Raw genomic sequence first — 21781 nt, 5'->3', positions numbered from 1 at the left:
CTCACAGCCTTCTCAGCCCTTCCCAGCCCTTCCCAGCCCTTCCCAGCCCTTCCCAGCCTTCCAAGCTCTCGCAGCCTTCCCAGTTCTCACATCGCAGCCCTCACATCCCAAACCTCTCTTCAGCGTTGAGCATTAGTAGTGATGAAGATGACACACGCTCCTACGATCACCACACTGACGATGATAAATATCTAGACAGTTGTGAGCACTGAGCAGAGCTCCAATGATGCCGCAAATAATGGAGCACTATACCATCTGCGTTTTTGCCCCTGATTGGACGATGGCGGCCCTCTTGCTATATTTCTCGATACTGCAGGAGTTCATTCAGTTGAGCCAATCTCTCTTTGTTCGTCTTCCGGGGTACGTAATACTAACGTCTTTAGATAGTTGCACAAGCCAGCGCCTAAGCACACGAGACTCAACGCCCAGAAGATCAGGCCCAGCGGCAGGGCCATGCGCCTTTCAACCAGTGACGGCTCAGTTTTGAGCTGGAAACTCAGGATTATGGCGATCGACACGATGCACATGTAGATGGACAGCCGGAGCCACGAGAGGAAATCTAGTGTCATGCTATGTGTGAGCTAAGATCGGCCACCACCACCACCAACTCTTCGGACGGAGCTCACTCACTTCTCTCATTTGCACAGTGATCGCGGGCATCGCTCGCCGTGTTCTCGAACACCAAAGCCGAAATGAATGGAGACGCGAGAATAAGAGGTGCTTCCGGCTCCAAACTGCGGACAGATATCAGTACATACCACCGCTGCGCATGTACGTCGAAGACCGGCGGGTATCCGGATACTTACTCCTTGACTATGACGGGCTGCGGCCCACAGGTGCGAGTTTGAGAGCCCGGCATTCTAACTGCTATCCGGGGGTAGTCTGGGGACGATCAAGTTGAAGCCCAAGTTTGTGGGATCCGAACTGGGGGAGACTGGTTTATTAACTCGGGTACGTAACGAATGCCCCTGAGCGCTAGTACATAGAGCCAGATGCTCATCTGATGCTGGAAGCTCATGCCTCCCAGAGTGGTGCGATCAAAGCCACACACAGGGGTAATAACGGTTATAGGCGGTGATATCATCACAAGCCACGAGTAACTACCTACTTGGACGCGACCGCACCCAACGCCGCCGGAGAACTCACAGCCTGCTCAGCTCGCCACAATATGCCCTCCACGTATCTCCTGGCCATACTCTCACTTACGGGTATATCAGATGGGAGTCGCTCCGCTTCGCTATTGCCAGATACACCGGAATGGTCTCCCCAAGGAAATCACCAAGTCGGAGGCAACCCGACGCAATTTGCCAGTTACGACGCCCAAGAGGGTCTATAGCTCCTTGACACCAGAGGTATGGAGGGTGGTTTGTTATAGGTAGATACCTACAGTATCGTTCCATCTATGGGTGAGATTTCTTGCTGACTATCTTGGCGGGTGGCTTGGATAAACCTCAGCTGAGCTCTCCGGATCTCCACCGAGGAATCATTATCCGATGCACAGTTCCACGATATCTCGGCCGATCCTACATACAACAGCCGGATCAGTATTAGATATTGCCGTGCTAGCAGTTATCGAAGGTCGTCTGCTGTGTCTCGATGTGGAGATCGAAAGCTGCGGATGGTAAAAAATAAAGCTGTGAAGCATCAAAGGATTAAGAGCCCAAGTCAATTACAGGCTTGATCGAGGTGGCAGGTACAGTACAGTGTACCTGTCTTCTGGGGACATCTAAGTTGTACTTTCGGTGGTATCGATTGCAGCACTTCGACACAGTGAGAGGGACTGTGATAGTGCTCCTTCGCCGGGTAAAAGGCAAGGAGAGAACGGGATGAGAGCAGTCTGGAAGTGAGGTTATTGTTTTGACGTAGACAGCTCGATTATTGAGCTTCGAGTATCGCAGTGTGAAACGTAATGGTGCGGTGGATTGACAATCATCTTTATAGCGGAGAGGTTCTTTGGTCGGTTGGAGGTGGCACGGCCGAGACTTGATGCAATGTAAAGGATCGGAGTAATGGCAAAATTCGCCATCCATTGTCCACTGAAGCCCATTAGTTATCGCCGTCGCTGTAATGCCTTCTACGCGGAGAAATACTTAGGTATTCGGAGACTGGACCCTTTCTCCGCTTCTTTTTCCACCCGGTTAGCTATCGATTCGGATCTGAGAAACTTCCCGCTTATCTACGGCGAGAAGTGTGCACCCTGCGCCATCCTTGTTTTCTTCACGATCCAGTAGCCCTCCGCAATGCGCATCAGAACAGGGTATGCTGCAAGGAAAGGGCATCCCTTGCGGCCTGCATAAAGATTCCGTGCCATGGCTGGGCTGGCCGCAGACAACGGACGACATCTTTCAACTCAACCTATCTCCCCGCCTTAGCCCGCGAGCTACTCATTGCCTGCACTCGCATTTGGATTCTCCTGCCTCATTGTATTTAGGCGGCCCGAAGAATAATAAATGGGCCCATCGTGGGATAATCGCTGCTTTACTTGCAATAATTCGCTCTGTTTCTCCGTCCCTCCATCCTGCAGCCTCCCCCATCTGCCTTATTGCGCCACTCCAGGCCCTGAGTAACTGATCCACGGGCACATTTTATACCTAATCCACGGGCACATTTTATACCTAATCCACGGGCACATTTTATACCTGGTCAGGGATCACGTCTGCAAAGCTCCGAGGCCCGCTTTATCGAGCCAATCAACGGAAGCCCGCTCCCCGCCATCGAGGTACGTGCTGGATTACATATGGTTTCTGGTCGCCAGTAGAACATCTCCCAGATCTCCGCTCGACAGAACACCACCGGCACGATCCCGTTCTCCGTTTTCCGTCCCGCAAGCCTTCAATAGCCAGAGCAGTGCGTCCTAACCATCCGGTACCTCGAAGAACAGCAGAAAAAATGGCGGCATCAAATCGGCCCCAGCACCTGTTCCCGGATGCCTGGAGCACTGTCTCGGCTGGATCAAACGATTCAGCCATCGACGACGAGTCAGACAGCGATGATCAGACACAGACTCACAGGCTCTCCCGGGCTCCCTCACGGTCGCCGGTGGCGGATGTTTCGTTGGTGGGCTCGTTTAGAAGGTCCTCGTTCACCTACGGCCAATCTCGGCCGACTTTCGTACCGTCGTCCCCGCTCCCTACAGCTGTTGAAACACTCAGCACGACGGAGAGAGAAACGATGCTGGAGCAAGAGCGTGAGCTTCTGCGAGATGCTGCTGCTGACCGGAGGAGGAACTATGGCAGTACCGCGAGGAGACCTTCCAGCCCTCCGAGCTCGATTATGTCTCTGGGACCACGGGCATTTCCCACGTCCAGCAGCGACGACGACGAGACTACTGGCTTACTCAAATCGACGGTTCAATGGGAGGAGGCTGTCGAAGCGGGACGGATCCATACGACCTACTGGAGGGAGATAAAGGTGGTGGCGAAATCTGCACCTTTGCTCTATGTTACCTTTGCTCTCCAATACAGCTTGACGATTGCGTCGATATTTGCCGCTGGCCGATTGGGCAAGAACGAACTTGCCGGCGTCTCGTTGGGTTCCATGACGGCCACGATCACTTCCAATGCGATAATTCAGGCACGACCCCGCTCACCAGCTTGCGGACTGTTCAATGTGCTAATTTAGGGGGCGGGATAGGGATTATCGACCGCATTGGACACTCTATGCGGGCAGGTGGGGATTCGTCGGCATTTATTCCGTAGTTGCCTTGCTTACTGCTGACACAACTACCGGCAGGCATACGGAAGCGGGAACAAGACTCTCGTCGGCCTTCACGTGCAACGAATGGTTTGCTTTCTCATGGTGGTTTCTTGCGCCGTGGCTAGCCTCTGGATGTGCTCCGAACCGATTCTGAATGCCATCATTCCCGAACGCGAACTGGTGGCCTTTGCCAGTCTGTACCTGAGGGTCCTTGCATTTGGTATTCCCGGCTATGCCATCTTCGAGTCCGGAAAGCGGTTTGTTCAGGCACAAGGTCGGAGATATTTTATTTCTAGATTGTTGTGGCAGAGTTATTGATACATTCATAGGACTGTTCATGGCTTCGACCTATGTGCTGTTGATTTGCGCACCTACAAATGCCGTGCTCAATTACGTCCTTGTACAGGTGAGGAATCTTTCCTGCGACTCGCCAGGGTACATGGACTGACCGTCAGCCAGCGCTTCGGTTACATCGGCGCTCCGATCGCGGTGGTAATTACCGACTGGCTTATGGCCCTGCTGTTGATCTTGTACGTCCGGTTCGTGCGGGGAATGGAGTGCTGGGGTGGCTTCTCCCGGAAGGCACTGTACAACTGGTCACCAATGATCAAACTTGCGGTCCCGGGGCTCATCATGCTGGAAGCCGAATGGCTAGCATTCGAGATCCTCACACTGATGGCGGCATACTGGAGCACGGCACATGTCGCGGCACAGTCGATCCTCTCCACCACTGCATCACTGACGTTCCAACTCTCATTCGCGCTCTCCGTTGCCGTTTCCACTCGTGTCGCGAATCTTCTGGGAGCGACACTTGGAGACTCGGCAAAAATGGCGGCACAGCTGGGATTGATGCTGGCGGCAGGTGTGGGGCTGTTCAATTTCATCTTGATATTGGCAACTAGGCACTGGGTTGCTAGGTTGTTCACGCAGGATCCCGAAGTCATACAGCTATTCGTGAAGACCATTCCCCTTGGTGCCGTGTTCCAGCTGTTTGACGCTATTGGCGCCTGCACCGCGGGACTCCTTAGAGGACAAGGTCTTTTGTTCTCTCCGTATATTCCGAAGTCATAACTAACGTATCCATAGGCCGTCAACACCTAGGAAGCTACATTAACTTGTTTGCGTACTACATCCTCGCAATGCCGATCTCAATCATTGGCGCGTTCGTTTTCGACATGCAGCTGCTGGGCCTGTGGAGCGGCGTCGCTGTGGCTCTCCTGTTTATTGCCGTGGTGGAGACGACAATCATCATGAGAACCGACTGGGATAAGGTGGGTTCCCCTTCTCTTTCTCTTCTTGCGAGGTCAACAAGCTGATAGAAGATAGGTTGTGCACGAGGCGAAGGAACGGGTGGAGACCAGTTAGTATGTGACTGGGTTTGTTTGATAGGGTGGAAACGGGCAAGGGATTACTGATGAAAGGTGAGAACCGGAAAAGAATGATGATGATTCGTCAATGGTCACTAGCGGCTGTATATATTAAGTACCAAGGCACACGGTTCACCCAATTTCTGCGATTCCGCGAGTGATACGTATGATGCCATAGTGAGGTGATTTTCGAATTGGCCAGCTAGGCAGCGTGGATCACTATCCAGTGAGTTGTCAGACATCGGCGAGCGGTGCCGCATACCGATTGTCCAGTATCACCTATGAGTTTCAGAAGCACCTTGCCATAGCTTTAATGGTGGTGAAAAGGAGATCAGACGTGTGACAGAGTTTTGAGCAGAGTTCCAAGCCTAGTTGCCAGAAGATTCTGGAAACCGAACGGCACTTGATTACAGCACTTGGTGGAAACCAAAAGCCGATGAGAAATGGGAAGCTGGTGGATCGAGAAGCCTGAGCGTTGCAAGGAGCCAGCATGAATAGGTATTCCCTGAGCCCGGCTGATTAATACCGACGTTTTCCTACTTTGCAAATAGATTTGTTGCATGATACGGTTACGGCGTTTGTAGTTTTGTATTCCTACTGTAGCTGGGTAGAAGCATTGACTTGCTGCTGCAAAGTATGGGTTGAGTTGAGCTGAGCAATCTGACTGGAGTCATCTCACAGTGGGTTGAGGTTTCATTGAGATTGGTATTAGTCGAGTCATTATGTGTGTAGCAAGATATATACTTGGCTTGTCATTACTTCGAGTCATTTGGCGAGATGGAATGAGTGTTAGGACCGTTTTCTTTTCTCCGAGTCTCGAGTCTCGAGTGATGCGTATGCCAAGCCAATGCTTTTAGCTGGGTGATCTAACTAACCGCTTCTTTGTCAGTGCAGATGGGGGCTGGCCTCACTTCGCGCGTCATCAACCGAACGTCACACCGGACGCAACAGCTCCATTGTCCCGCGGCCACCATCGTCCCAGCGAACACCGTAACTTTAAGCGACTCCGCCGTAGTATCCAGCGGCATGCCACGAAGAATCCCATGGCTCAGCAACACCGCCGCTGCCCCCAAGACCGGGCTTTCCGGCACAATCGCGAAGACCAAACCTGCCAAACCGCCCATAACCAACGCCGCACCAGCAACAAAACGTCAACGTGCCCTACCTGTAGACGCACCGGACGATGAAGACCCGCTGGCAAATATAGAGTATGTTGGGGGTGGTTCTCCCGGTAATGGTTCGCATCGCACGCCCGACTGACGCCCTGCTACCGCAGGTACATGCACTCCTCCGACGACGAATGGATAATGGTCGAAGACGAGTTCCTTTCCATCGCACAGCTCTACACGCGCTCGGTCCACCGTCAAGAATACCAGCGTCTACAGCTCGAGGCGGCGTCGAAGAATGCGGGCAAGATTTCCAATATCCAGCGGCCCGTCGTCGGAAAGCCGGCGCTCTCGAAGGCGACCTTGCTAAAGCGGAAGATCGTGGCAAAGAACGAACAGCAAAAACGGACACTTTCCAGGCTCGCCTCGGGCGATTCCTCGGAGGATGAGGACGAGAACATCACTCGGAGGAACACAGACCTGATGACGTTGATGCGTGGGGATACTGGTTCGCAGGCGTCGCTAAGCATGCTCATACCCCAGAAAACTGTGGTGACTAGGGCGGCGGCTGGATACACTGATTCCCAGGCGTCTAGCCAAAGGAGACATCTTGTACCGGTCCATAATCAACAGAACGCGAAGCCTTCCGCGCTTGCTAAGCCAAGCGGAATGGTTGCGCGTAAGCCTGTTTCTGCTATTCCTGCTTCGGTCACTTCAACTGATGACGATGACGATCTCGACGCGCCGGTGGTGAAGCATAGGAAGCAGTCCATGAATCCCCCTCGTCAACCTACCTCTTCCACAGCACCTGCAAGCTGGTCTGCTACTCAGCCGGTGAAGACGGAGATCCTACTGGATTCAGATGATGATCTTGATGCGCCGGTGATGAAGCAAAGAAAGCACTCCGTGAATTCCCTTTATCAATCAGCTTCCATTCCACTATCAATATCCACAAGATCACCTTCTGTCAATCCAATGGAGTCAGAAAGGAGTGTGGTGCCTGCAGCGAGACGGCCATCGAAGCAGGAGTTCTTGCTGGATTCGGATGATGACTTTCCGTCGTTGATGTCAACGAAGCCTATCAACTCGAGATTCAAGGGGAGGTCGATGGCAGCGAGAGAACGAGCCACCAAAGAGGCCATTTGATAATTGGGTTGGAGGACCGGCGTTTGGTTTGATTATACGGCCAGATTGGTCGTTGGGAAGGCGTTTGGTCTGTTTAGAAGATGACTATATATGATACCTTTGCTCAAATAATCCACATCCCATATGTATGCGGAGTTCCCGCCAATGTCGCCAACGTCGATATCTTCGGGCTCAACGATAAGCGACCGATACGGTCTAGCTCCCGCAGAGCCGCATCTTAATCCGTCCCTGATCTCTCCGCTGGTCCGAAAGGGCTTCCGAGTGCTACTGCAGCACGGGATCCCGAATGGCGTTATGGTCACCGTGTTAGTGAAGATTGTATTCGCAGCGGTCTCCAAGAAAGCCGGAAAGTGTGCGTGGATGTCATTTGAGAGCACAGCCTCGTGTACTTTTTGCTTGGGAGGCAGAAACTGACGGCCATTGGTGGGAACTCGACCAACTTTATGATTCAAGACAAGCCCGGGTCTCATATTCGGTCGGGTGACCCCACGGGGAGGTCATCAATTTATTTTGCATACAGTCTGGGCCAGATTATCGCAAAAGTAATATCCAAAGAAAGCTTTTCCTGTCCGCTGGGAGGCCGGAATGGGGATTTCGAGGGCGACCCCATTCACATGACAGCCCCACAGAAAATCCTCGAGTGATGGGCCGTGAAATGAGAGGATCGGGTGGCTCATGAGACACATTCGTTAACGAGTGTGGGTATAAACGGCTGAATTTCGCACCAAAAATGACTCCATCCTCCACGATCACGAGCACGGTAACATCGATGCGGACAGCCCGCACAGACATACAGCATTCGGACCTGGAACCGTTCTTCGCCACCAACACCAGGCCACTTGGGAGTTTCTCCGTGGCAGATATGGGGACTTGCTGGTTGGAGTACGGCACCTAGTCAGCCGCAAACGATGACGGCGATGAGATGGGATCTCAGCTGTGACTTCGATATTGCAGTGCACTTTCAAGGGCCCTGGATGCTCGCGCAATTGTCTTTCTTCTCCGTCCGGCGCCTAGTTTAGAATGCCGGTTGTTTAATTCCCAATTATTTTCCGGATCGTTTCCTCTTCGCCCGTCCGTTCGCCCCCAAAAAGATGCGGAGACTCACCCTAGGCCGCAACCGACCGGCGTACACCGTAGTCCTAAACCCGGGGATGTGTTGACGTACTCCATATTCTGTCCGACGAGGTTTCCTTGCTTCCTAGAAGCACTCTGTTGATTGTTATTTGGTTTATTTTAGTGTTTTTAGTTTTTTCTTGCGGGTTTCATGTGACTGGGAGGTTGTTTGCTCGTATGTATGCCGTCTCCTCCACTCCGCTCCCGGTCCCGGGGCGGTCGAGGTCCTTTCCTACATATGTAGAGCACTTATCTTGAGTACCTACTAGTACTTGGATAGATACCGGTATCCTCCCCGAGACGCATCCTCCGCATCGGATTCGCCAGGAGTCGATACGAGTTGTCACACAAGTTCCCCGTTGCCTACTTACTGACCTATCCCGTTATCGAGGAGGGCGATAACGGCTGCACGCGTACAAACCTAAGCACGTAGTACATACTTCAAGCATAGAAAGTTAGAAACGCAATTAAGCATATTGCTGATGCGATAAACATCTGTATCTACTCGCGTGAGAGCGGGATTGACACAGATTCCCGTTTGGCTTGCATCTGTTCTTCCGGTTAAAGGGCAACCGATCGGTGGCGGCTATCACGTGCTGGCTCATAACTCATGCTCGCGTGAACAACTGAACAGTCCTTCGGTAGGACGGAAGTAGTCGAGTAGTACTAACTGGTAGTTACCCAGCGTGAAAGTTCTTCACGAGCCGGAAGACAGCTGTACTGTGCAAGCTCGGTTCGACTACATACGAATTGTTTCTAGAGGTGTCTGGTGTGGGCAGCTAAGCACTTTTATAGAGAGGTTCCGATGGAACGTAGAGTACTTATCTAAGAGTTGACTACTCTGGATACTGGCCCAACGGCCCTTCAGGCGAGCGGCAGCTGGAAATGGCCGGCCTGTTGCCTGCCGTCAAGAATCCCCCCAACGGGTGCTGTTGTGAGGAACCCTATCCTCAACCCGGCTACTCTGCTGCAGATGGCCCCCGGGTATCACATCTTCGCATCCGCGCCAGGGCGCCCTCCCATACGCCCCACGAGTAACGACGAGAACACCGAGCTGGCCCAGAGGGCGCCCTTTCCCGATATCGGAACCTGGTCGCTGGTCTTAAAATCCTAGGTGTCGTCGGACTTTTCTTGGTGATCTGTACTCTTCCATCTTTCCCATCTTTCCTCCGTTCCCTTGTTCCCTCCTTCCCTCCGCCCTCGCTGCTCGGACAGACACAGTCCCAACCTTCGCTTCGCCCATACACACATTGAGCTCTCCTTCAACAGGAGCACGTACCGAAGCAAGATCCCCCCCTCCCGCCCAAACCTCACCTATTACATCTTGCCATCTTGCCATCTTCGAATCGTGCTCCACCACGGCCCTCGAGGATAGTTGTAGCGCTCGCCATGGCGACCCCAGGAGAGCAAGACGGTGCTGCATTACGAGCACGGACCACGTCGGAAGCAATGACGGCAGCGGCTGAACCGCCAGACTCTCCCCCACAACAGGATGATCCCTCAAAACCGCGAAAGACATTTGGTCGCATCGCACACAATGGCCGTTGTGAGTATTTCCTGTTCCGCATGGACATCGTTGGGCGTGGCTACTGCTGCTGCTGTTGCTGCTTGGGAACCCAGAGATTAACCGCCAGAAAAACCTCTAGTGTTCGTGGTCCCACAGACCCATGATATGGTCTCGACTCTCCTGTCGCCCTCAACGCCGAAGAAATCCATAGATCTGTTCATCCTTGGTGTATTGGCCGTACACATCGGCCTCTACTTCACCCTGCCGACCGCGCTCCGGACGCCCGTGCTACTCGTCCTGTTTTTGTTCTGGCGAGCTTCCTACAACGTCGGATTGGGATATCTCCTGCAGGCACAGTCGAAATATGGTCAGTTGGTGTATTGGGCCGAGAAGTACGCAATCTTTGATCCCAAGTCGCCCTTTTACTCGCACATCCGCGAGGACATCGAGTCGAAGGTCCGGAACGAGGTGATGAGTGGCGATTACAAGTTCGATGATGCGCCCATTGAATACAATACCTGGCTCGTGTTCCGGAGGCTTGTAGACTTGATCTTGATGTGTGACTTCGTGAGCTATGTGTTGATGGCCATGTCCTGCGCCACCCAGCCGGCCAATGAGGAATGGTACTTCACCGTCGGAAGATGGGCTGGCGGCGCTGTCCTCTTCCTGTTCAACCTCTGGGTTAAGCTTGATGCGCACCGCGTTGTCAAGGATTATGCTTGGTGTAAGTGCTGTTTTCCCCCGGTGGTGGCCTTCCCCTCAGGACTTCACTCCGTGTGTTTGTCTTGGGGTCGCCTACGCCCACATACGCCCTACACGTAACACGAGCTAACCGTCCGCGCTTTTGGCCTGCAGACTGGGGTGACTTCTTTTACCTCATCGACCAGAACCTTACCTTTGATGGTGTTTATGAGATCGCCCCTCACCCGATGTACTCGGTGGGATACGCTGGATACTACGTGAGTGATGATTCGAAAGAAGAAAAAACTTGCTTGCGTCTGGGCTGTGCAATTCTGACTTTCTATCTCAGGGCATTTCCCTCTTTGCTGCTTCTTACACCGTTCTCTTTGTGTCACTCGCCGCTCATGCCGCTCAGTTCGCATTCTTGACGTTCGTGGAGAATCCCCACATCGAAAAGACCTACAACCCACCGGCGCCGCGCAGAAAGTCCCAGTTGCAGGAGGTCCCTCAGTTGGACGACGATGTCGCTTCGTTGTCTGGGTCGGTCTTCACCGACATCGGCCATGCTTCCTCCGAGCGCCCGCTCGTCCAGTCTTTGGATCCTTGGAACAGCGTCCATTTCTCCAGCATGCTTCTCGTATTCTACCTTGGTGTGTTCGCGCTTGCGACGCCTAGTACTCCCATCTACCAGGCTTTGTTTATCATCCACGCCTTGCTCTGGAGACTCTGGCACACCATCGGAATCGGAGCTGTACTCGTTGGCCAGAGCAAGAACAAGAGCTATGTTCGCCACTTCTTGAAGTTCGGTGAGACCCGCGAGGACGCTTGGAGACAGTGGAAGGGTGTGTACTTCGTTTCCCTTTCGATGACGCACGCTTCGTTCATTGCCGCTGCCTGGAAGATGTACCAGCTCCCATCGTCCGACGAGCGTATGGCACTCTTCAGACACACCGTCGGAATAATGCTGGTCGCACTTCAGGTGTGGACCGCGTTCTCGATTCACGAATCGCTCGGCGAGTTTGGCTGGTTCTACGGCGACTTCTTCTTCGACCTTCCCAGCCCTCACCTGACGTACTCTGGAATTTACAGATACCTCAACAACCCCGAGCGTCTCATCGGTTGTGCCGGCATTTGGGGTATCGTTCTGATCGCCTCGTCTTCTCCCATCTTCTTGATCGGACTGTTCTCGCATGTCTGCGCGCTTCTGTTCCTTAACCTGGTTGAAGGGCCACACATGCGGAAGCTGTACGGAAGCCAGATCCGCAACGAAGCCGGGGTTGCCAAGACCATCCGCAAGGCCATGCCCCCTCCCGTTGCCGACCAAGTCCGCATGTTCCAGGGCAGCGTCGACAAAATCGTTGCCGAGGCTGCCGATTTCGTTGAGGAGTTGCTCGAGAGATCCAGACCCCGTTTCCCCAAGGCTGTCATGGGCGTCATGAAGAACACTCAGGCAAGATTCGCTCCCGCAAGGCTCGCTATCGAGTTGTTGTCCGATAGGGATAGCTCCTCCATCACCCACGATACCGAAAAGTACTCGCTCAAGATTGACAATGCTACGCCTCAGGAGGGCACCGAGACCTTGGCTGTAGCATACGGCGAGTCGATTCATGTTACTTGGACTGCCCCCATCGACCACTCGAGCAAGGACTGGGTTGCACTGTATAAGATTGGTGAGAATAGTGCTCGCGAGGTTTCCCGCATCGCTTCCATGGGCCGTTGGATTGCTGTCTGCAAAGACCAATACGACACCAAATCCGCCGACCAAGGAATTATCTCTTCCGACCAGAAGAACGACAACAACCCGGACACCGTTATCGGCAAGATGGAGTTCCGCGGCGAGAAGAGTTTCTGGAAGAACGGTGTCTTCGAATTCCGGTACCACCACGATGGAAAGCACTCGGTCATGGCCATCAGCCAACCGTTCGAGATCTGCGTGGAGAAGGTTGAGCTCGACGATGATGAAATCCGTGACGGATCTGCCCGGGAATCTGTAGAGAGACATCTGCTGCCCATCGTCAAGAGATGCTTCGATGACCAGGACCTCGCCCCCATCGATGTCGATGAGGTCTTCGGAGGTGTCGCCGATGACACCTGCAGTCGCAGGATCGTCTATGCAATTAGAGAAATGTATGCATCCTCCTCCCTCTCCCCCATACCTATACACACTAACCCCGTCATCACACAGGTTCGGCGTCGACCTCGCCCCTAGCGTCGTAAAAGCCGACGGCAACGTCCGAAGGCTCAGCTGGAGAATATGCAACGCCCGCAAGGTCTTGGTAAGCAATATTTCCGTTTCCCCACACCTGTCAACTTTCTTCTGACTGCAACTCAACGTGAAGGCTCCGTTTAGCATGCACCACGGCGCAAGCTCGGAAAATAACTCGCCGCCGTCTACTCCCAAGCGTTAGTTGAGTAAGTAGAAACTACTTACTTGTGTGTTATGATGACTTTGTTGATGATGGGCTTTTGGCGATTTCTTCTCTTCTCTCTTTTCTTTCTATATCTGGTGGGCGTGTGTGTATTTTAAGTGCATTGGTAACGAGGGTGTTGTTTGATTCTTCTCTTTTGGATGGTGGAAAAATGGAAATATGGTTGGATCTATATGTGGAATCTTAATTGATCTGTATACTCACTGTCGGTCGTGCTTTTGGGATGTAAATCGTGATGTGAGGATTATCGTTGCCTACACAGCACAGGTAGCATTGTTTGACTTCGTCCCACGGAAGTCCTCAAGGTGGAAGATGAAGGTGATCTCCGCCAACCGAATAATTACCTAGAATTTGGCGTTTGCCACACCGTTCGTGAAAATGAAGGCGAGCACCGTAGCGGGACCATTCGCACTATTGATGTGGACGTCGCATCCAACAAAGCAATTGGCAACGGACATGTAGTTTGCTGTACATATCTCGGTGTGATGATCTTGCTGCCGGTTGCAGAAATATTAGGGATTGTCTCATGTTCTCGCACTGGTCGCTTACTTAATCACAACTTGGGGTTCGGCTAGGTCCGACCGGGACAAGCGGACAGTCTTGGCGCACGCACAGCTCGAGAAAAAAAGTTCTGACATACAACTTCTGACCATAGCGAACCTAGAGAGGAGAAAATCTCCAAAACTTTGGATTCGCCTCCCACGCCTTCCCACTTGCCCTCAAAACCCATGCGGCCGGCATCCCCAAGAAGCCGCCTTCATTTGAAAATCTACAATCACTCGTTGCTTTAATTCTCACCATAAACACTCTCCCCGCCCTCGAGCACTTCTTTCAACCCCGCGATCCTCGATTGAAACCCAATCCATATCCGCTGCACGAAAATGCTTCGTGCCACCACCACCCGGATCTCCCAATATACCACCGCTCAGAGACACAATATCCGGCCGTCGAGCTCCTCGCCCACACGTTCCGTCCTCCTCCCGTTCCTGTATCCATCGTCTTGCCACACACCAGCATGGCTCCGGCATGCCTCGACGTCGAAACCCGCCGCCGCCCCAGCAGGCACCGCCGCCCCGGCAGCGACGCAACCCAATCCCGCGAGTCGAGACCGAGCATACTCCACACACTCGAGCATACCAATCCCGGATGGAATCCCGTCCATTGAGGGTGTATACATGCGGACCGGGACTGGGACTGGGAGCGGCCCCATGAGCCCGCCCGGATTCATTCCCGGACGATCGACGGATGCTCCCTCGCTGGTGATCGTCGACACGCCGCAGCTACCGATCACCGCGCGCAGAAAGCCTCGGATCATTCAGGGTGTCTCGGAGGACAAGCATGAGGCGCTGGCAACCTTCGAGGCCTGCGTCAAGGTCGGACGTATCGCTAGAGCGCAATTGATCCTAAACATGATTACCAATGTCCTGGACCGCGATTCGCCTCTGATGGTCGGCGCGCAAAATACTTTCTTGAGAGCTCTGCTGCAGAGAGCGCTGGCGGAGAATAATCAAGACAGTTTGCGAGTGTTTTTTGCCTGGTATGAGGACACGATGAAGCGCGACTTGGAGATTCTCGGGGATTCTTCGACGTATGCATTGTTGCTGGAGGGAAGTTTGGCTGTGAAGGAACGTACACTGAGCCAGCGGTATATCCGGCAGTACGTAAATCACTGGAAAGAACGTGGGATGGCCATCAAGGATGTGTTCGCGCAGCCGATTTTGACGGATGAGCAAGTCATCGCTGTTGCACAGGTAGGGTCTCCATCGTGCGGGGGGTGGGTGGGGGAAAGTGCGTCAACGCTAACCGACATCATCAGTCCTGCGGCCTAGACCCGGAAGAACTCTCCGATAAACACAAAGAACTCTTCGTCAAAGACGAACCGCTTACAGGTCCAAGTATCGCAGAGATCCCGGAGGTACATTCATCGAATGTTAAGGGAAGCAGTTTGCAAGCGATCAAGCAGTCGCTCGTGTCTCTGACCGACCCCGATGCAATGCCCAACCGCCGTCCGTTCGGCGAAGACGAAATGGCCTTCTTCATCGCCAGACAGAAGGTACTAGAGGAACATGCAATCCAGAGTGCTCAAGAGCGATGGAGGAAGGATCACGAGGAGCTCGTTGCCAGGGGAGCGGCCCCGCTGAGAGGCGACGTCGGTGCTCTCTTGTGGACCTGGCATCAGTCTATGGTTCCGTTGATCAAACAGGAGCTGCAACGAGTTAGCGAAGCCGAGGAGGACCCGACATATCAAAGTGCTTCCGATCGCTGCTTGTACGGACCATTTCTGCGGTTGATGGCGCCCGAGAAGGTCGCGGCGGTTGTGGTGTTGGAGATGATGAGGATGCAGAACTCGCAGCTGAGCGGTGAGGGAACGAAGTCTGCGTTCGCGGTCATGGCCATCGGCGGTATGCTAGAGCAGGAATACTATGCTCAGGAGTTAGCCAACAAGAAGAACCGAGATATTTTCGGCGTGCTGGAGAAGGACGGCTTGAAGGAACTTTTCAACGACCGGATTGCGTTCCGACAGCGTGTCCAGAGAGCTCGACAGAAGATGCAGGAACAACCTAAAGATACCTCCTCTGTGATGTTGGAGTGGCCTCCGGCCGTAAGGGCAAAGCTCGGAGCCGTTTTGATCTCGATGTTGCTTCATTGCGCCAAAATACCCGTCACCAAGAAGAACCAGCAGGGAGCGAAAGTAACCCAGTACCAGCCGGCATACCAGCACGCCTACGAGTACGTTCGGGGAAGGCGATTGGGCGTCATCAAGTTGCACCCGGATCTTGTGGCAAAGCTAGGTGCCGAGCCACTTCAAGGAAGTGCATTGGGACGGAATCTTCCCATGCTTGTTCCCCCGCTTCCATGGCTGGCATGGAACGACGGTGGATACTACTACTCCCGCTCGCGAGTCGTTAGAACAAAGCAGAGTAAAGAGCAGGATATCTATGTTCAGGCGGCATCAAATCGTGGTGACCTAGACCAACTGTTCGAGGGATTGGATGTTCTCGGCCGGACCGCTTGGCAGGTCAACAAGAGGGTGTTCGACGTAATCCTGGAGGTCTGGAACTCGGGCAAGGCATTGGCCGATATTCCTCCTAAGGAACTTACATCCGAAATCCCACCGGAGCCTCAGCCAAGTAATGATCCGAAAGTCCGAGTCGAATGGGTAAAGCTTGTGCGCGAGGCCAAAAACGCCGAGAAGAACAACCACTCGCAGAGATGTACCATCAACCTGAAGTTGGAAATTGCTCGTTCTGTATGTGCTTCCATCCTTGTAGCGATCACTGGACACCTGCTCACATGTGATAGTTCCTGTTTGAGAAATTCTACTTCCCTCACAGTGTCGATTTCCGAGGCCGAGCATACCCCATTCCGCCGAACTTGAACCATATCGGTGACGATTTGTCCCGTGGAATTCTCATGTTCGCGGAAGGTAAGGAGCTCGGCGAGAGGGGCCTCAGGTGGCTCAAGATCCATTGTGCCAACTTGGCTGGTTACGACAAGGCCAGTTTCGCCGAGCGTGAGAAGTTCATTGACGAACATCTCGAGGATGTATTCGACAGTGCGGACAACCCCACAAAAGTGGGTTACACTTCCCCTTTGAGTGATGCATTGATATCTGACAACCATGATAGGGCAATAGATGGTGGCTTAACGCAGAAGACCCATGGCAGTGTCTCGCCACTTGTATCTCCATCACGGAAGCACTGAGAAGTCCTGACCCAACCAAATACAAGTGCCAGACTGTCGTCGCCCAGGATGGTACCTGCAATGGACTGCAGCATTATGCAGCGCTCGGTGGTGATAGGGAGGGTGCAAAGCAGGTCAACTTGGAACCGAGTGACAGACCTCAAGACGTCTATACCGGTGTCGCGGAGCTGGTCAAGGCACAGGTCGCGAAGGACATGGCCTTGGGTGACCCCATCGCCACACTCCTCCACGGACACATCACTAGGAAGGTCGTCAAGCAGTCGGTCATGACCAACGTCTACGGTGTCACCTTTGTTGGTGCTCGTGAGCAGATCCGGAAACAGTTGGACAACGTTGATGCGATCCCACGTGACGATAAGCACCAATGCGCTTCGTACGTTACTCGGCTCGTCTTCGATGGTATCAAGGAGGTGTTCACGGGTGCTACCAAGATTCAGCATTGGCTCGCGTTGACCGCCCGTATGATTTCTCGGTCCGTCAGTCCATCGCAATACAACCACCTCGAAGATCACGAGAACGGGCTGCTACAGGACTCCACCAACTCTCATATCCGGCGCAAGGGCAAGGTCGAATTCATGACTTCAGTCGTGTGGACAACTCCCCTCAAAATGCCAGTCGTGCAGCCGTACCGCCACGAAACCAGCGTAGTAGTCCAAACCAACCTGCAGAAGATCTACATCTCGGACCCGGCAGCAATCGACCAAGTCAACTCCCGAAAGCAAATGACCGCCTTCCCACCGAACTTCATCCACTCCCTCGACGCAACCCACATGCTGATGAGTGCCATGGAGTGCGCGACGAACGGCATCACCTTCGCCGCTGTCCACGACTCCTTCTGGACGCACCCCAGCGACGTCGACGGCCTTAACCGCATCCTTCGCGATGCATTCATCGATCTCCACTCTGTTGATATCATGCAGAAGCTCAAGCAAGAGTTTGAGACGCGATACAAGGGGTACAAGTATCTCGTCAGCATCCCGGCACACACTGAAACCGCTGCGCTCATCAAGGCTGCACGGAAGAAGTACGCCACTCAGGTCCTGGGCAGTTCTGGCCTCACGGTAGTCGAAGACCTGCAGTGGGAGCTGAAGCGCGATCAACTCCTTGCCTCCAACGATCCCGACGAGGTCGAAGAGGGTCGGAACATGATCACACCCTCCGAGCTTCTCAACCGCGCCGGAGGTGCTGCCAAGGTCGAAATCAAGGAATCTCTTGGTGCCGAGCTGGGCGCTGTCGACTCCACGCCTACAGACGTTGGTATTGACGCCAAGGAGGAGGATAAGATAACTGGCGACGTCTTCGGCGACGACGAGAGTGATCCCACTCCCTACGATCCCGAGACGGATCCGGAGGAAGTAGTGGCGGATTCTGAGGCTGGACATATGGAACTTGACACTGAGGAGGCAGAGCATGAGTTGGCGGAGGAGCAAGAAGATGAAGAGCCACAGGAGAAGCCTAAGAAGAAGAAGTCGAAGCCAGTGATTCCCATGGTACATGTCTGGATGCCGCTGGAGTTTCCAGATTTACCTGCGAAGGTTTGTCTCATCCCCCTCCCCCATTTTCAAGCTTGGATACTAACGATGCGACAGGGTGAATTTGATGTCACAGTGCTCAAGGACAGTCAATATTTCTTCTCATGATCTCCCCCAAACGTTAAAAAGCGGTTTTGTTTGCGGTGTATTATATCTTTTTGGGGTGTAACGGGATTTGCATTTGTATTTTGATTTCGTTCGTATCGTGTACTATACTAGGATGTGTGTATTGATGAGTAGGAGGAGGAGGAGGGGAGGGGATAGAAGTTGCTTTTGTATATATCATAGACCGACTACATGCATGGGTGGTGGTGGGTGGTGGGCGGTAAATTCTAGATCTCCTCGTCGCAATTCACTGCGGTTTTGTTCAATTATCGTTGCATTCGACCTTGTTTTATCATAGCAGAATTCACTATGCGTGAGATTGTGTGTGTGTGTGTGTGAGAAAGAGAGAGAGAACACCCGGTGAGACGAATGCTCGCCAGCCGAGTGTGCTGCCATGACCTCCGTCCCAACCCAGATCACGTGAATCGGCGGCTTGGTTGGGTAACGACGTAGTTACATATAGCAGACAACTATCGAGCTCCAGTCCAGCTCCATCAAGCGAGTAACCGACGTCAACGCCAGCCCGCACAACAACCACCATCTTCTCACCATCATCCTCCCGTCGCCGTCGTCACCACCACATCCAACCCCCTACAACCGCAAAGATGTCAGGAACAGGAGTAAGTCCGCCCAGAGATGGCCCATTTGGCAGGTGACAGCGAGCGAGAGCTAACGACACCCCGCACCAGAACCGCGAAGCCGTATTCGCAACGCGGCAGTCACTGGGGCTAATGAAGTCGAAGCTGAAGGGCGCCGAGATCGGTACCTCCCGTCCCCGCCCCCCTCCCTCCCCTCCCTCCACTGACCATCCCAGGGCACTCCCTCCTCAAGCGCAAATCCGAAGCGTTAACAAAGCGCTTCCGGGACATCACGCGGCGCATCGACGAAGCGAAGCGCAAGATGGGGCGAGTGATGCAGATCGCGGCGTTCTCCTTGGCCGAGGTGACATACGCGACTGGGGGCGGGAACATCGCGTACGAGATCACGCAGTCGGTGCGTACAGCGCGGTTCCGGCTGCGCACGCGGCAAGAGAATGTTTCCGGCGTGCTGCTGCCCGCGTTTGAGGCGTTCGTTGTTGAGGGGGAGAGAGGCGCTGGAGGCGATTTTGCCCTGACGGGGCTGGGGAGGGGTGGCCAGCAGGTCGCCAGGGCGAGGGAGGTCTATGGTAAAGCGGTTGAGACCTTGGTAGAGCTTGCGAGCCTGCAGACCGCATTTGTTATCCTTGATGATGTTATCAAGGTTGTCAACCGTCGTGTCAATGCCATCGAGCATGTCATCATCCCCCGGACGGAGAATACTATCAAGTATATCAACAGCGAGCTGGATGAGTTGGATAGGGAGGAGTTCTACAGGCTCAAGAAGGTGCAGGGGAAAAAGCAGAGGGATGGCGAGGAGAATGATAAGGCGATTGCGAAGAGGCGGCTGGAGTTGGAGGAGAAGGGACATGATGACAAGGAGGGCGGCGAGGATGTCCTGGGCGATTCGAAGGATGAGGATCTTATCTTTTAGTCGGCGGTGGATGGGGGTTGATGATTGTGTTGGACTGACTGTTACTCTTTTTTCGGATGGGGCTTTCTCCTCCCCTTCTTGTAATTACTGTGTAAATTACACATCTTATACCCGGCGGTATGGTGCACGCACTTTGACGTTTACAAACAAAATCACAGTCGTGAGATGAATGCGTACCATTTCACCGAGTGATACCTGTGTCTCGCCGCCGCACATTATGTGATCAAACCAAGGCTGGCATCAAAATGCCGACTGAAGTATATCAGATTCGCATGCAAGAAGCATTTCCATATCCGCATTGCCGTAGTGTAGTACATTACAGCGTCCAAACAGGGCTCAATTATCCCGTCCATATCATCCCCTCTTGCCTCCTTCCTCCTTCCTTCCTTCCCTCCTTCCATCGTCCCTCCCTCCCTCCCCGCCAATTCTAAACTACAATTCCCCATCCTCCCCCTCCCCCTCCCTTCCTGTTCCCCCCTTCTCCCCAGCAGATAAAGAAAACCAATACACATAAACATTAAATGGAAATGTAAAGGAACACGACTAATGAGCTTTGGAGGAGAGGAGGAGAAGAGGGAAGTCGGAGCCCCCACCGCACCGAGCCGACGAACGCACTTGGAAAAATGACACGAAACGAGACGAAACGCAGCAAGATGGAATAAGCAAAGCGGGCATACAATTGTGCAATCGGGGGGAGTCGGGGGCGAGTAGCAGAGCAGAGCAGCAGAAAAAATTGCAAGTTACAATGGAATGGAAAATGGAAATCGAATAAAACACGCATTCAGATAGAAAGCCAACAGACAAAAAAAAAAAACCGCAGCAGCCCGGAAGAATATCATAAGATGACGCAGCGACAGCCCCTTGCGACGCCTGTTCCGCCGCCGCTGCCAGGCCCGCCGAACGCGCCTTTTGTGCTCCGCTGTGTGCCGTCGTCGTCGCCGACCTCGGCGGGTTTTATCGCCATGTGGATCACGTTCGACGAGTCGGTGCTTAGTCGGCAGTCTTGTCTGTCTGTCAGCCTTGGTTTTTCTTGCTTGCAACGGGAGACGGCAGGTGGGAAGGAACAGTACCTTTCAAGGGATTTGCATCCTGCAGATACGCCCCGAATTGTATCAGCCTGATAAACAAAGAGCTTGCCGGTCGTTGGTCCCAATCTATGCGCACCGATCGTCAGCCCTCTTCCTCTTCCTCGCCCTCTTCTCGCCCTCACCACCCCCCGAGTATCCCGCTTTTCTTACCATCTATCCAATCCTTCCAGATACACTCCTTCAGCTGCGCCACCGTCATCTCCATGGGATCAGTGAGCATCTCCTTCGAGCTCGGGGACTTGACGATATGTCGCTCGAGGTAGCCACGGTCCAGCACGAAATTCTGGCGAACGCCAGACTGCACCAGCACCGTGATGGACAGCGACGTGGACGTCGCCGTGATCTGCTTCGGCTCCGTCTCCGCCTGTGGTTCGGCTGCTGCTGCCGGCGAAGGCGAAGGTTCGGCAGGGGCTGCTGCTGTTGCTGCTGCGGCCGCCGAGGACGACGACGGCTCCGTCGACGTGGACGTCGGCTTCGGGTCTTCCTGTGGCGCCGGGGACTCGGTGGCGACTGCGGCGGCGGGCTCAGATATTGGTGCGGTCGCGACCTCCGGCGAGGGCGCGGACCCGGGCGCGGCGGGTGTGGGCGCGGCGGCGGCTGGCGTGTTCTCCATGGCCGCGTGGGGATTCGTAGACAATTAGATTATTCGGGTGCCGGTTTTTCGTCGCAGCAGAAGGTGTCAACGGGCTGCGGCAGCGGAGGTAGAGAAGGTGGAGGAGGCTGGTCACAAGTCCACAAGCTGGGTGAGGGCGGAATATCGTTTGCTGCCTTCTTTCTCTGCAACTACTCTATGTACT

General features: G+C 53.8%; 6 protein-coding genes across 6 annotated transcripts; 4 read left to right on the top strand and 2 right to left on the bottom strand.

The window, feature by feature from the left end:
• Positions 1 to 8: 8 nt before the first annotated feature.
• BZA05DRAFT_402607 (uncharacterized protein) lies at positions 9 to 1053 on the bottom strand. Its single transcript, XM_051484126.1, has 5 exons — positions 807 to 1053; positions 631 to 734; positions 376 to 559; positions 253 to 310; positions 9 to 191 (listed from the first exon to the last, which is right to left on the bottom strand). Exons 1-5 carry the CDS (start codon positions 857 to 859, stop codon positions 120 to 122), a joined length of 471 nt encoding a protein of 156 aa, XP_051338297.1. The 5' UTR covers positions 860 to 1053; the 3' UTR covers positions 9 to 119.
• Positions 1054 to 2889: 1836 nt separating this feature from the next.
• On the top strand, positions 2890 to 5061 carry BZA05DRAFT_426239 (mate-domain-containing protein; the record flags this gene model as incomplete). The annotated part of the gene is made up of 7 exons (XM_051485999.1): positions 2890 to 3573; positions 3634 to 3669; positions 3733 to 3970; positions 4026 to 4102; positions 4156 to 4732; positions 4783 to 4967; positions 5023 to 5061. The coding sequence occupies 7 exons, from the start codon at positions 2890 to 2892 to the stop codon at positions 5059 to 5061; spliced, it is 1836 nt and encodes a 611-aa protein (XP_051338296.1).
• Positions 5062 to 9442: 4381 nt separating this feature from the next.
• Positions 9443 to 13257, top strand: BZA05DRAFT_402596 (phospholipid methyltransferase-domain-containing protein). The gene is made up of 6 exons (XM_051484125.1): positions 9443 to 9974; positions 10075 to 10659; positions 10791 to 10894; positions 10966 to 12743; positions 12802 to 12892; positions 12956 to 13257. The coding sequence occupies exons 1-6, from the start codon at positions 9818 to 9820 to the stop codon at positions 13022 to 13024; spliced, it is 2784 nt and encodes a 927-aa protein (XP_051338295.1). The 5' UTR covers positions 9443 to 9817; the 3' UTR covers positions 13025 to 13257.
• Positions 13258 to 13644: 387 nt separating this feature from the next.
• BZA05DRAFT_402593 (uncharacterized protein) lies at positions 13645 to 18624 on the top strand. The gene is made up of 5 exons (XM_051484124.1): positions 13645 to 14796; positions 14862 to 16295; positions 16349 to 16621; positions 16675 to 18285; positions 18340 to 18624. The coding sequence occupies exons 1-5, from the start codon at positions 13927 to 13929 to the stop codon at positions 18388 to 18390; spliced, it is 4239 nt and encodes a 1412-aa protein (XP_051338294.1). The 5' UTR covers positions 13645 to 13926; the 3' UTR covers positions 18391 to 18624.
• Positions 18625 to 18863: 239 nt separating this feature from the next.
• On the top strand, positions 18864 to 20287 carry BZA05DRAFT_402589 (V-type proton ATPase subunit D). Its single transcript, XM_051484123.1, has 4 exons — positions 18864 to 19007; positions 19077 to 19149; positions 19202 to 20148; positions 20212 to 20287. Exons 1-3 carry the CDS (start codon positions 18993 to 18995, stop codon positions 19894 to 19896), a joined length of 783 nt encoding a protein of 260 aa, XP_051338293.1. The 5' UTR covers positions 18864 to 18992; the 3' UTR covers positions 19897 to 20148; positions 20212 to 20287.
• A 444-nt stretch (positions 20288 to 20731) lies between these two features.
• Positions 20732 to 21597, bottom strand: BZA05DRAFT_446278 (uncharacterized protein; the record flags this gene model as incomplete). Its single annotated transcript, XM_051487066.1, has 3 exons — positions 20732 to 20898; positions 20967 to 21050; positions 21135 to 21597. The coding sequence occupies 3 exons, from the start codon at positions 21595 to 21597 to the stop codon at positions 20732 to 20734; spliced, it is 714 nt and encodes a 237-aa protein (XP_051338292.1).
• Between the last annotated feature and the right edge of the window lie 184 nt (positions 21598 to 21781).

Source organism: Tricharina praecox, assembly GCF_024521635.1.
Source record: "Tricharina praecox strain CBS 144465 chromosome Unknown BZA05scaffold_17, whole genome shotgun sequence".
Classification (NCBI taxonomy): domain Eukaryota; kingdom Fungi; phylum Ascomycota; class Pezizomycetes; order Pezizales; family Pyronemataceae; genus Tricharina; species Tricharina praecox.
The sequence above is the reverse complement of the archived record's forward strand: the minus strand, read 5'-3'. Positions and strand labels throughout refer to the sequence as shown.